This window comes from Puntigrus tetrazona, chromosome 18, assembly GCF_018831695.1.
Source record: "Puntigrus tetrazona isolate hp1 chromosome 18, ASM1883169v1, whole genome shotgun sequence".
NCBI lineage: Eukaryota > Metazoa > Chordata > Actinopteri > Cypriniformes > Cyprinidae > Puntigrus > Puntigrus tetrazona.
The window spans coordinates 11,031,356-11,044,542 of NC_056716.1; the positions used below are offsets into that span (position 1 = coordinate 11,031,356).

The 13,187-nt window shown below is 37.6% G+C and overlaps 1 protein-coding gene across 2 annotated transcripts in view; it reads right to left on the reverse strand.

The window, feature by feature from the left end:
• Positions 1-3,741: 3,741 nt before the first annotated feature.
• The window catches only part of rasa2 (RAS p21 protein activator 2), a 40,471-nt gene continuing 31,025 nt past the window's right edge, over positions 3,742-13,187 (reverse strand). For both annotated transcript variants that reach the window (XM_043264500.1, XM_043264501.1), the window contains 5 exons: positions 10,694-10,776; positions 10,114-10,322; positions 9,915-10,018; positions 9,522-9,693; positions 3,742-7,876 (listed from right to left, as the gene is read on the reverse strand). In XM_043264500.1, the coding sequence (XP_043120435.1) occupies positions 7,846-7,876; positions 9,522-9,693; positions 9,915-10,018; positions 10,114-10,322; positions 10,694-10,776 (599 nt within the window). In that variant the 3' untranslated portion in view covers positions 3,742-7,845. The remainder of the gene's footprint in view (positions 7,877-9,521; positions 9,694-9,914; positions 10,019-10,113; positions 10,323-10,693; positions 10,777-13,187) is intronic.

The window sequence follows — 13,187 nt, forward strand, 5'->3', positions numbered from 1 at the left end:
TTATTTGGTGATCCCTAGTCCTGTGGCCTTAAGAGTCCATTTAAAAGCTCGTTCCAGTTCAGGAGTCCACTCAAGTGCAAGCTCCTGTCCAGAAACCTTCAGAGTTCACTCGAGAACCTGCTCCAGACCTGGAGCCCTCAGAGTCCACTTCAAAGCCTGCTTCTGTAAGGGACTTCTCCCAAATTCCAGCTCCTGTCCAGGAGGCCTTAGAGTCCACTCCAGAGCTTGCTCTAATCCAGGAGCCTTTAGAGTCCACTCAAGAACTTGCCCAAATCCTGGAGCCCTCCGACCCTGAGACGGCTTTAGTCCTGGAGTTTGCTCCTGAGTCTGCTCCAATCTATGGATACGCTCCAGAGCCTGCTCCAATCCATGAGTTAAATTTAGATTCTGCTCCTCTCAAGGTGGTAGCACCCACTTCTGAAGTCTCTGTTTATCCTGTAATGACCAAGGAAATTGCAAACCCCTTTGAGTCCCTGTGAATGTTTTGTTATGGCCACAAAGAATGTTGTTAACCTCTCTGTTTTCTCAGTTAAAGTTTCGTCACAGTGGTGGTTCTCTTCTCCATCGTCTGGATTCTTGGAACCATCTGCTTCTTTGTGGTGGTCTTCTGCTCCAGACCTCTCTGCCAACACAAAGGCCTGGCCCTCCCTTCCCTTATCTCCTTACATCCTTCCACTCCCTCTTGGACCTCTTTGACATTTGGTGGAGCGTCTGCGATCAACTCTTTAAAGGCAGGGTTATGTCACAGCCATCAGCTGGAGTGCCTATGACATCTAGGCAGTGTTTAAAATGTGTGATGACATACCAGCCAAATCCAGTAAATATACTTTATCTGAAATCAGTGGACTCACTTTGTCTGCAGCATGTGTTTCAGCGCTGCTCTTTAGATTAATAGGAAGTGCGTGTGTTCTCTGTTGTTTGGACGAGGTGTGGATATATGGGAAGTTTTATCTTTTGGGTAAGGGTCTCTCCAAACACTGTTTCTCCTAGCTGCAAACCATCACCTTTATTATCAGCTGTCTTTCACAGATTTTACTAGATGTTCGGTTTGGAAAGGGCTTCTGAGCAGCGTGAAAAATGGAGAGAACAGACCTTGAGAATTTTAGAGACAGACACAACATAAATGTAAAGAGGAAAGATCACTGAAAAGAAATGAGTAAAAACCAAGGGAGGGAATGATAGAGAAGCTAGGGCAAACAGATTTAGACAAACAAATCTATATGAGTTTTAAAACTCAAAATATTTGAATAAATAATCAGAAACATTATATAAGACACAGACAGACACTATAATGAATATGCAATATGAATACTACATATACATGGGATACAAAGTTATCCTAGCCATAATCAGATTTCTGCAGAATATGTAAATATATCTGACATTTTTCATTATTTATAAAAGGTTTGATTTATTTAAAATATATGAATTTGTAATAAATGTAACCGAATAATGACCAATGAAATATCAAAATCTAGGGATCTATCTGAACGCTTTATTAATGCATTAAAAATGATCATCTTTTCTATTTGAAGCAATGTAATAATAGCAATATTATGAATTCAGATTCAAGTATTAGCTAATTGGTTTTAATGATGCGAATGATATATTTAAGGATAAATCTATATAACATATCTCAACTGTTTGATTGCTTTTATCATCGCAAAATGAGAAATATATAAATTCCCAACTCTAATCTCCTCTAAAACGTGACTGTAAGGCATGAAGATATTATAAACGTTAACATCATTATATTTATAAAAAGTTGTCTATTAATCTGTCTATAAATTTGACTACTATCCAAAGACAAAAAAAGGTTAATTTATCTTAAAAAACGTCCCAAATGTTGTTCAGATGAAAAGTCTGCATCTGCATCGGCTTGAAGTCTGACAGCCTTGTAAAAGATTGTGAAGGGAACAGTTACAATGGAAAACATTTACTCTGAATGATATAATGGAAAACATTTACTTATAGAAATTAAGTCCGACTTATCAGGCCAAAAGCTGAGGAGCGCTCGAATGCATTCAGCCACTCAACAGTCAACAGCCTCGTTTATTTAATGTCCTAAATCCAGGTGCAGGAGGAAAATGTACTTCTTCTTTTTTTTTGCATCCAGAAATCTGTTGATCATCCGTCATTATATATTCACAAACCTTACATCACCTCACTGTACAATAACTAGTTATATAAATATTCACCGTTCCTCTATTGTTTATACATCTTCCTGTTTTGTTTAAGCTCTGCAGGAATTTGTTTAACGTGTTATGTGCATTGCGGTTTCCTGAACCCCATTTTGCGTTTCTTGATTGTTATATATAGCAATAACTTTGATGGAGAACAGGTATTGTTTTTGGCCTTCGACGAATTGCCCATTAAAAGGTGCGAGATAGGCAATGGAAGGTCACGTAAGTTTTGCGACTGGACGGTGGATGAACACGCCGTGGTTTGAAGATAAAAGGCATCCTTCAGATTTTACTGAACCATTAAACTAAACTGTTTTGGAAAAAAAAAACAAAAACATAAAATTTATATCGGTTTAACTTTGGCAAACAATTGTGAATTTCAATATTTAGGCGCCAACTTTTTATGGCTCGTTTTAAAAAACATAACCATGTTACAGCTTTGAACTTTCACTGAACGTAGTTTAGAAACCTGTTAACAATGCATTTTAACAGACTAAGTAACGAGAGTAAAAGACAAAACGTTGGTTTAGTTCCTTTTTTTATGCATTTTGCAAATGTAAAGACATACTGAGGATATTGTTTATTTCAAACAGATGTTTGTCGAATCAAGAATGTCCGGATCCCGACAATGGGACAGACCAAAGTCCACATTTTAAGTGACGTGCAGACCTATAACTAGCTAATTTTAATGCCGGCGATTTTGTGAGAGATAAAAGCCGCTTTACTGGAGCGATATTAGTAAAGTGGAACCATATGGTTTCGCGATCGATGAGACTTCTATTTATCCTCTGCAATGTTTAAATTCGACCGATATCGCTCGTATCATTCTTGACAGCAAATGTTTGAGATGAAAACAATACCGTGCCGTATATTTTCATTTGCACTGGAGCGGTTCCCGGCCTCTGATAATACACAATTAAATCACAGGTCACGCGAGGAGAAGGAGGGAAACTCCACGTAGATATTCCATACATTAAAGGCCGCGGAAAAAGCCTGGACAAGAAACGTACAGAAATCTGGAATTTGGAAGAGTTTGCGCATGTCTTCAGCTCAGTCCAGTGAAATCCACATGCAACCACCATGTGCACTGTAAAGACAATTGCCAGAGTTCATATTTTACAGCATTTCTTTGAGAAACTGAACAATCTTGGTCATCACAATTTGTTAAAAACGTGCCAAGTTCATACATGTGCTTTCTTTTAAACACAAATCAACTGATTTGACGCATCTTATGTTCTGTGATTAGTCGGCCGGTTGTGATATTATTTACAATGATTTAATTATTTTCTTCTGTCTTTTCTGCAATTTCGTATTACAGAAAAACCCTCGTCTCTGTTTCCTGATTTATGCATGTGGATGTATTTTTTGACTGAGGCGTCCTTAGATTTTGAATGTGGATAAATTGCATATTTCTAAATAAATAACAGTAATTAAAAAGCTCTACATCATAAACGATCTATTCAAATAATAGTGTGCCACTGATCTGAACTTGGACAGTCATTCAAATCTCAATTTTGGTTTAAAGCCTCTGATGTCCCACATACACACAAAAACAAGATTCACACAAACAATATATTTATTGCAAATTAATTCCACAGAACTAATAACAGGAATTACGTGAGCTTGTATTGTGAAAATAATGGTATAAAAACATTTAAATAACAAAATGAAGCAAACATGTCCAGTACAATTAGTAATACATTGGAAAAGGAACGGGAATGGGTAGACAAAAAAAAAAAAAAAAAGTGGTCAAATTTGTGCAAATATTTATAGCAGTTTTACAGACCTACATTACTGATCTAAAAATATAATAATTTAAGAAATGCATTATTTAAACTACAAGGTTTTCAAAAGGTGACTTGCAGACCCAATTATGGAAACAGGGTGGAATTCGAGCACAAAGTCATGGTTTGAAACGAATTACGATATGGCGAGTGTAAATTCGTACCGGTATACATTCGAAAAAAAATGACATTGTCTGTATTGTTCCGTCGACTCGAAGATAAGTGCTAAATCGGGAATGTTAAAGAGAACCTTTAGTCTGGGGGAGGTTTTAAAGGCCACTGGATGCTGGTTGCAATGGTTTCTGTACGTTTACACGAGATGAAAACATGCCCAGTTCAGAGACGAGTGGGAGAGAAGGCTTTACACGAATACACAGAAAACCACTAAATTTGATCCGACAAGTCTAATGAATGGAGGAGGTCTGCGGTACCACCGCAATGCTAAGCGAGCCCACACGGCTCTTTGCTCTACCACAGTTATGAAGTGAGGATGATCAGTACCACATTTCTACTGAAGCTCTCTTGAGCCGCAGAGTACCAGATGAACATCCACGTACCAACATATCATGATGACATTCAGTTCACAGTGCGCTACAGACATCTACACATCACATGTGAGAAAAGATAAATACACACAAATTAGACATATCTGATGGACCTAATACAAATATATATATATATATATATATATATATATATATATATATATATATATATATATATATATTTGCATAATTGTTCGTGCTGAATTGGCAAATTTCGTCCGGACCTCTTTTTTTTTAAATGCTCAATACAATCTTTCAGCTTTCAAAATGCAATGTTTACGAAAAAAAAATGGTTGAGATTGAAATTCACAAATGTAGACTTCATGTTCTGTAGTTTTACTCGTGTTTTTTCGTTCAGAATGGAATGCTAATAGCGGAGTATTCAATTAGCTTTCTCTGCTACGCCAAAGTCCCCTCACATTGCTGAGGTGTCTCTTTGAAAGAACGTGAAAAGTGATCATGCTAAGCACACATTTTACGTTGTTTTTATTTTTGTGTTTATTTAGATTGGTGGTTCCCAAGTGGTTTTGTTTCATGACACCGAGTTTATATTGGACATCAGCTGGTGACCCAACGTAGTACCAAAATTGTATCGTACAAAAATTTCATTGGTTTCATGCTCTCAGCAGCCAATAACTCTCAAAACGTTGTGGTTTTGACAAGTCATGTCCTCACTGCAACCCGTATTTAATGTCTGTAGGAGGTTTTCTCTCAAACCGTCCTTGCTGGCATCTGCCTGATTTGTTGAGCTTTTAACAAGCGTCAGTTGTCATCACTTTTTTTAAAGGCCATATATCCATATCTGGACCAGAGAAGGCAACCGTTTGAGACAACTGTAATATAACGAAGAACTTTACAAGCGGTGTTCTATAAAAACCTCTCACACAGGTGCTTATAAAAACGACTTTTTTAAAATTTATCATACCTATAGACTGCAGTGATGTATTTTTCTAGGTCAAAACTCAGAAACGAAGCTATCCGTTATTCTGAAGTCAATTGTTTTTTTCTCAATTGGTTTTTGGTTAAATGCCTGAAGCAAGATCTCAAGATAAATCTCGAATCTTAAATCTTGTCTTGAGAAAGGCACTTGGAAACAAAATGTCTAAATGGGCCTATCGAGGTTGGCATTAAACATCTTGTTTCGCCATCTCAACTACTCGCTATTTATTACACAGTTGTGCATTTTATTGTTTGCATTACTCACTGTGTATTCATTCAAGTCCATGGCCCTTGCAGAACATTTGTAATCGTTTTTGACTTTTTAAGCTTCCAGTTGAGAACCGCTGATCTAGACTTTTAACAATACGAGTAAAACACAAGTATGCCAAGCAGATCGTCTCCAATGTTACAGCAAAGACACAGAAAACCCTTCTGTACAGTCGAGAATGGGGTCATTTAAAACAGAACTGTGAATGTGTAGACCTGTAATAAACAGTAGGTGGTTGTCAGGAAATGACTTGACGATTCCACCACGTAACTACAACACAATTGCGACACAACAAACATGATGCAGGTGATTGTTACGTATCAAACAGCATTCTTACCAAACAATCCATGTTTATAGCTCTATTCAAAACGCTAGTGAGCTGCCTTGATGATACCGGCAATTATGTTTTAAGACAGCATGCAAACTGTAAAAAAAACCAAAACATTAAATCCAACTCCAAACGATTCCAATTAGTCTTCACCGTTAGCATGTTGCTAAGCTATTAGCTCATTACTCAAAAAAATGGCAAACATCAATATTTAGAAATGTGTTTCTATTTTATCATTGCTTTTTAGTACAGCATAAAACTAAAGCAGTTTCTCAAATGCCTATATGATAATTTTTTCCACTGATTGTTGCAGTGCATTATGGGATTGCAACCTTTGCCAATTGGATTTTCGTTAAAAGATCTCGTGTTGTGAGCACGATTTTGGCACCTTAAAATGCCATCTTTGCAGGCAGCTCACTGGGTTTTTGGAACAGAGCATACCATAAAATATCCAAACATTTGCCTTTGTTTGTATGGGGAAAAAAATTGATTGAATGAAATCTTCTTCATATTTATCAAAATGTTTGATGCTCCCAAAATGTACGTCCATGAAATATAGATAGCCATTTTCCTTTTTTGTTTTTAAAGTTCTGTATTTAAAAAACTACATGTATACCAGGAGCGTAACGACACGTGTATCGTACGGTTGACGGTCATTTCCCAATTAACGTGATCGTCCTTATCCCCTTGTTAGTGGGCACTTTGGAGTGAGCAGTGCACGTGCGTGTCATTATGTAGCCGTTTGGAATGCACTTGTCAAAGGAAGTGATGTCATTTCCTCATCTTCAGCATGATGCGCGTCAGCTGTTTTTTTTGTTGTTAGCATAACTAGTCCCCACTAACAAGGGGATAAGGACGATCAGTTTGATCTGGAAAATGTCCATGAGCCTCGCAATACATGACGCGCGTATCGCTACACCCCTAACGTATACCATTTTCAAGTCATGAAAACCTACAAAACAACATCTTTGGCGTAAGAAAAATAGCTAGTAAAAATCTACAGGATATGAACGTTATCTACAGAACATTACACAAGAGTTGATCATGTAACTGATCGATATCGGGAAAAAAAGGTTGATACGACGTATCTAAAACAATCTCATCTGGAATATTCCAAATATCTAAAGTGCTTCTGCATTAGTCCCTAATTCATACACAAGTGTGGGATTGTAAGTACCTCCACTGAATTTATAAGGCAGATTAATTCTATCCACTACAGATAGAAAACCACGCGCACACTCATAGGGATGGGTGAGAGGGATGATACTAGAACTATAAAGAACAACAAAGATTCCCTTTAACGTGGTCATTTTACTTGTCAAAACATCAGACGACCAGTAGCCTGAAATATGTGAAGGTTGAGTTCTTTCAAAGACTATTTTAGCAGCTATAATTTCTCAGACAAACTGGTGTCTGGACGTTCACAGCCTGTTTAGGAATGGATAAGAGGTGATTGGAATCTTTTCTTACTGTGCGGACTGGCGTTTGAGGTTTCTAAACGGTCGTAATAAACTGAGAGACCGAACAGGTTCACAGAGAAAAGAGCTAGATTTTTTTCCGACGATAGCAACTCACGGACACGCAACTCGACTCCTGACTGGCCAAGTTCTTCTAAGTTCGCTGTAACTCCAGACAGGCCACCGCTGGAGAGGTGAGAGCCAGTCACACGTGGAAGGGCAGCGCTTCTCTGAGCACAGTCAGAGCGCCGTCCTCGTCTAGGTCCTCCTCTATGTCAACAAACACAGCGCCCTCTGCTTGTGTGGCTGTGTCGGTACCACCTGGTCCTGCAGTCACGACGTTACGCTGTCTTTCCAACTATAGGATTCTCGCTATAAATTAAAGTAAAAAGAGTGTCAAACTATTTTACTGCGCGCGCACACACACACACACAAAGACAACATTTGATCTAATAACAATGGACTAACTGACAAAAAAAAAAAAGTTTGCTGAAAATGTACTTTTAAATGTATTCGCCAGCCAAGGTATAGATGAGTTTTTCTCTTACAGAAGCATTTTAGTGGCACATAAAAATATAAATGTAATATTTCAGTCATAATAGTTTAAGAATAAAATTTCCACCTAGTCCACCGAAAACATCTGTACCTCAAACCTTATGTCAAAACAGTAATAAAACGCTGAAATGCTGAAACAGACTCCAACTTGGTTAACTGACTGATTTATTAGAATAATAACAAAAAAAATGTTGGCAGAGATATACCACTGTTCCTTTTGTGTGCATTTTAAATTCATCACAGCTCTCTTTTATCTGTCCTAGAAGAAAGCCACTGAGGCCCGATGGCCAGCCCACATAATATGGCCAAATAAAAAGAGAACAACCTTAAGGAATAGTTCACCCAAAACTGGAAATTCTGTCATCATTTGCACACCCTTAAGTAGTTCCAAATTCCAAACCTGCTTAAAATTTCTTTGTTCTGCCGAACACAAAAGGAAGATACTTTGAAGTCTCTAACCAGGCTGTTTTGGGTCTCCACAGTATGGAAAAAAAAAATAAAAATACGACGGGAGTTAATGGTGACCCAAAACAGTCTGGTTACAAACCTTTTGCAAAATATCTTCCTTTGTGTTCGGCGGAACAAAGAAAAAAATAAATGAGTAAATGATGACAGTATTATCATTTCTCGGTGAACTATTCCTTTATTTATTTAATTTGCAACCTTTTCTTCTTTATATCCATAGCTGTTCTTGCCAGCACTGCTGTCATCAATATTACTTTAAAGATCAAAGAGCACTGCTTGATTGGTGAATGTCCCTGAAGCATAGCTAAATAGAAGTAAATAATATTTATGATGATAATTACCTTTAATATTTAAAATTTAGTCATTTAGTAAATACTTTTATTCAAAGCGACTTACAAATGAGGATATGTTATAGTAGGGAAAATGTCAAGTATGAATGCATATTACACCAAAGATTATAGGCCATAATGAAGTTATACAATATATATATATATATATATATATATATATATATATATATATCACTTTGTATTTTTATCTAAATGCATTTTATGTACATATCTGCCAGTTGGGGTTAAGTGAAATACTCTTGTTTTAAGAATATTTTACTTATCCCACTGATGGATAATTTTACTTGCTGTAAGCAAAATACACCCGGAAACAGTACTACATATCTTAAATCATCCTTCTTAAATCATCACTTCATATTGTATTGTGAAACACTTCTGCTCCTAATGAGGTGGGATAACGGCAAGGTTAGGGACTGGTTTGGTGGTACTGTACAGGTAGGTTTGAGGACGGGACCTATTCACTACAGAGGATCCAACGGTGAGCAATATATATAATGCGTGCTATATTGAAACCTGTTACAATAAAGAGACCAACTCATCTACTGTACATCTTGAGTGAGTACATTTTCAGCAAATACAATTAAATGAAAAATCCACATTACAATTAGTTAATTCATGCCAATTTTAATAGATTTGGGGTGTCTTACATAGTGCCTGGTTCATCAGTTAGCGCTCCCTTTGAGTCGTGGTGAGCCTTCAGATCGTCCAGTACTTCTCCAAGCTCTTTAATAGTACGGAAGGTCTCTTTAGGGTCCTGTATAGTGAAGGCTGAACACTCCTCCGGCTGCCCAAGATAAACTGACATGCCGGCACAGGCATCTGTAGGCAGACAAATAAACCAACTTTACTGCTATGTCATAAAAACTGGACATTAGTAGTAATAAAAATGACAAAAGTGAATCTGTTTCTGAATGAAACAGGAAAATATCCTGGATCAACAGAAATGATTTTGAAAAAACATACACTGACGATTCAAGCACAAACTGTGCATTAAGAAAGAAAATGGAGCCAGTTTAGATATGTTTTTAGGCTTTACGCACCCTCCATCTTCTGTAGTCTGGAGCGGTTAGAGGAGAAGAAGGAGAAGATTCGTTCGGTTTCTCTGTCACAGTCGATATCCAGTTGGATATTAGCCAACACTGTCCTATAAGACAAAGTCAGGCATCAAAAACAAGAACGTAACAACTGATCTGATCTGAATAAGCACTAAAATGTAATTGAAATAATGAGATGTCTCACGCAGTGCATGGTTTGCAGCCAGGGGTGTTCTCATTGGCCTCCTTACAGCATAACCAGTATCCACCCACGTAAGCAGATGGGTGAAATGTGCTGAGCCTTCCCGGGTTACATCGGCTGACCTGACTCAGTACCTCGATCCAGCTGTTGGTCTCCACGCAGTTCCCCGCCTGCACGTACAGAGGCTTCTCTGAATGGATTACCTGAAACATCTGCAAAACAAAGAGGGAGGATATTACATATACGCTAAAAGTCAAAAGTTTGGAGTAATTACATTTCCAATTACATACCAAGGCTAATTCAGCCAAACAAACGCAGCCTTGGTGTTAAAATGATTGGAAAACATTTTTAAAAATAATATTGGAATTACAAACCTTTTATCATAACCTTTTACTTTTAACATACTAAAAGTTTGCAGAAACTTATCCAAAAGTGAAACAAAATTAGCAATTTCATTTTTATGTTTGTCCCCTGTGCATTAATCCCATGACCTTTTTGTTGCTAGCGCCATGCTATACCAGTATAAAAAAACAATATAAAAAGACAGATAAACACACACACACACACACACTCATCTACTCACGTTTTTGCGGTTAAAGGCACTTTCTTCCAGTTTCTCGACACCAAGGATGTTTTTCACAGGAATGACGCAAAGCGCTTCTTTCCCTGTACAAAAATACGAAGATACATTTATCCATGCCGTTGAAACAGAACAATTAATTAATAATTCACACTTTGCCAAAATTGACCACTTGTGGATATTGATGAACGGCACGCATCATTAAATGTGCAATAAACGTAAATACAGAGCCTAGACCGGTGGGACGAGTCTATTTTCGCCTACACAAATCAACCAACATCGAGGAAAATTGGTTCAGGCGAACATTAAATCTCAAAAGATAATCTGTAATGACCCGTGACTCGGTCTAGTCGGGCTGTATCCGTGGAGTTGATAGCCAACTTGCTGTGCCAATATTAACACACAGCCGTTTCTCAAGCACATTCTACACATTTGAAAAATTCCTGTTTTCATCTCCTCCGCTGACGTGCAGCATTTTGACCACAGAACAGCCAAAGTACACAGATGCTTGAGAACTAGAGCCACACACGCCACGTCAGCTCATCTTGTTCTATTCAATCAGTCTTCTTCCCGAACGTTGACCAGGTATGTACAACACCACAAGCAGATGGCTTTTAGCGTCCTAAGATAAAGGGCAAACATTAAAGATCGGTGGTTTCACATTTAACTGTAAATTCTTCTGCTTTGGCATACGAAGACGCTTAAATCACAGCAGCAGAAAACTCTTAGCTGTAGTTTGGGGACAAAATTGTCCTCAAAAGTGATTAAAATATTTCCTTTGAGGGAACCGAGATCAAATTGATTCATAAAGTAAATCATGGTTTATGTCTACGTCTTCACTTTTATAGCAGGGGTAAAATGTGAGTAAGTGGCTCAAACCTAGTCTTTTAGTAAATGCTTAATCGCTGTAGACATGTATTTTCGCTGGATTTCAGTAGGCCTGTTTAACTGCTTTCTCAGATTTTACTCTTGTAAAAAGGATAAAAGTAAAAGGTTAAAAGGAAGGCTTGTTGTTACAATCCAATCACCCCAGACTGAAAGTGTATCAGGAATTCTCATCAGTATGAAATCAGAAGACGACAGGCTCCCCTGCCGAGTTTTAATTCATCCCTAGGTTTCTTCTTCTTGGATTCGTGGATAAAGACAACGTATACAGTTATGTTACTATCCCACGATTACATACAAAATAAAAAAAATTGTATATGCATGTAATATATGTAAGTGTACTGTGTTTATTATGTAATATAAATACACATATGCATGTATATAACTTTTAGAAAAATAGGTAATGTTCCACTTACTTGTGGAAGTAGTAGCAAAGCAAAACTTTTGCAACTTTTGTCTGTGGAGCCAAATGACCGCCGTAGCTCAACTGATTGTTTGTTAAATGATGAAACCCTTGTAGCATTTCTTGATTTCCTTTCCATTGAGATTTCCAACCGTTAAACCGTCCTAACAGGTCAGGTCGAGTTTAGCCAGTGAAAAACACCTTCGAACATCCATGACCGCCAGAGAACGGGTATCTGGAGGAAACTTACAAATGAAAGCTGCACGTCTTCAGAGGACAGTCCATCATTTAGTCCAGATGCTCAGTGGCCGTGAGTCTAGAAGATGACCCTCCATTGATCCAATAAGAGGAAATTAAACCATCGGTTATTAGCTTCTCTCCCTCTTTTAACTGTGACGTGAGCGCATTTGGTCAAAAGGCAGGGTCTACTAAAAATGCAACCTGAGCTCCCTGACGCGGAGATGAATTCTAAGCTCATGCTTTAAGAATAAATTCTAGAATACTCCTGCATAAATAATAACTGATTTTTACCGTATGGAGTCAGTTCTCCTTAATTTTAATGAGTGTCCTAGCAAAAAGTTGTGTAGAATCACATCCACTGGCATTTGTCTCGATACTTTTTTTTAATATTACGCCATCTAATATTTTTAATGGTTTACTCCACCCCAAATCTAAAATGCCATGAGAAAGGGATGCACCGTTTGCATTCAAATCAAAGCGTAAATATAAGCACAAAATGTATCCTTTTGTTTGCGGCTGACGTAGAAGATCGTACGCTTTTTCCTATATTCCCCAAAATGGTGCTATAGCGACAAATTATTTCATATATAAAGCCGTTATATTCTTTATACAATGTCTTATGCTTTTAGGACCTTGACAGTGTAATTTACTTGTCATTCAAGTTAAAGACACCGTAATCAGAGGTATTTTTGTCGTGCGTCATAAGTTTCCTACTAATAAAGATCGCACAATTGATGCAATTGCAAGAGCAAAAAGTTGGGATAAGAGACTGCATTTTTCATGACAACTTGCAGTGTTACGTCTCATCCAAGTTGAGAAAAGAACACAGCACAGAAGACAACAGGTAATATTAGTTTTCTCAGTCTTCCATGTTCGTGGAGTAAATCTTTACATGGCTTTTTAAAAATGCCAGCGTTTTGAGTGCGTTTGGCCAATCAGTGTACACTGATGGTTCCTGGAACCGTTTTA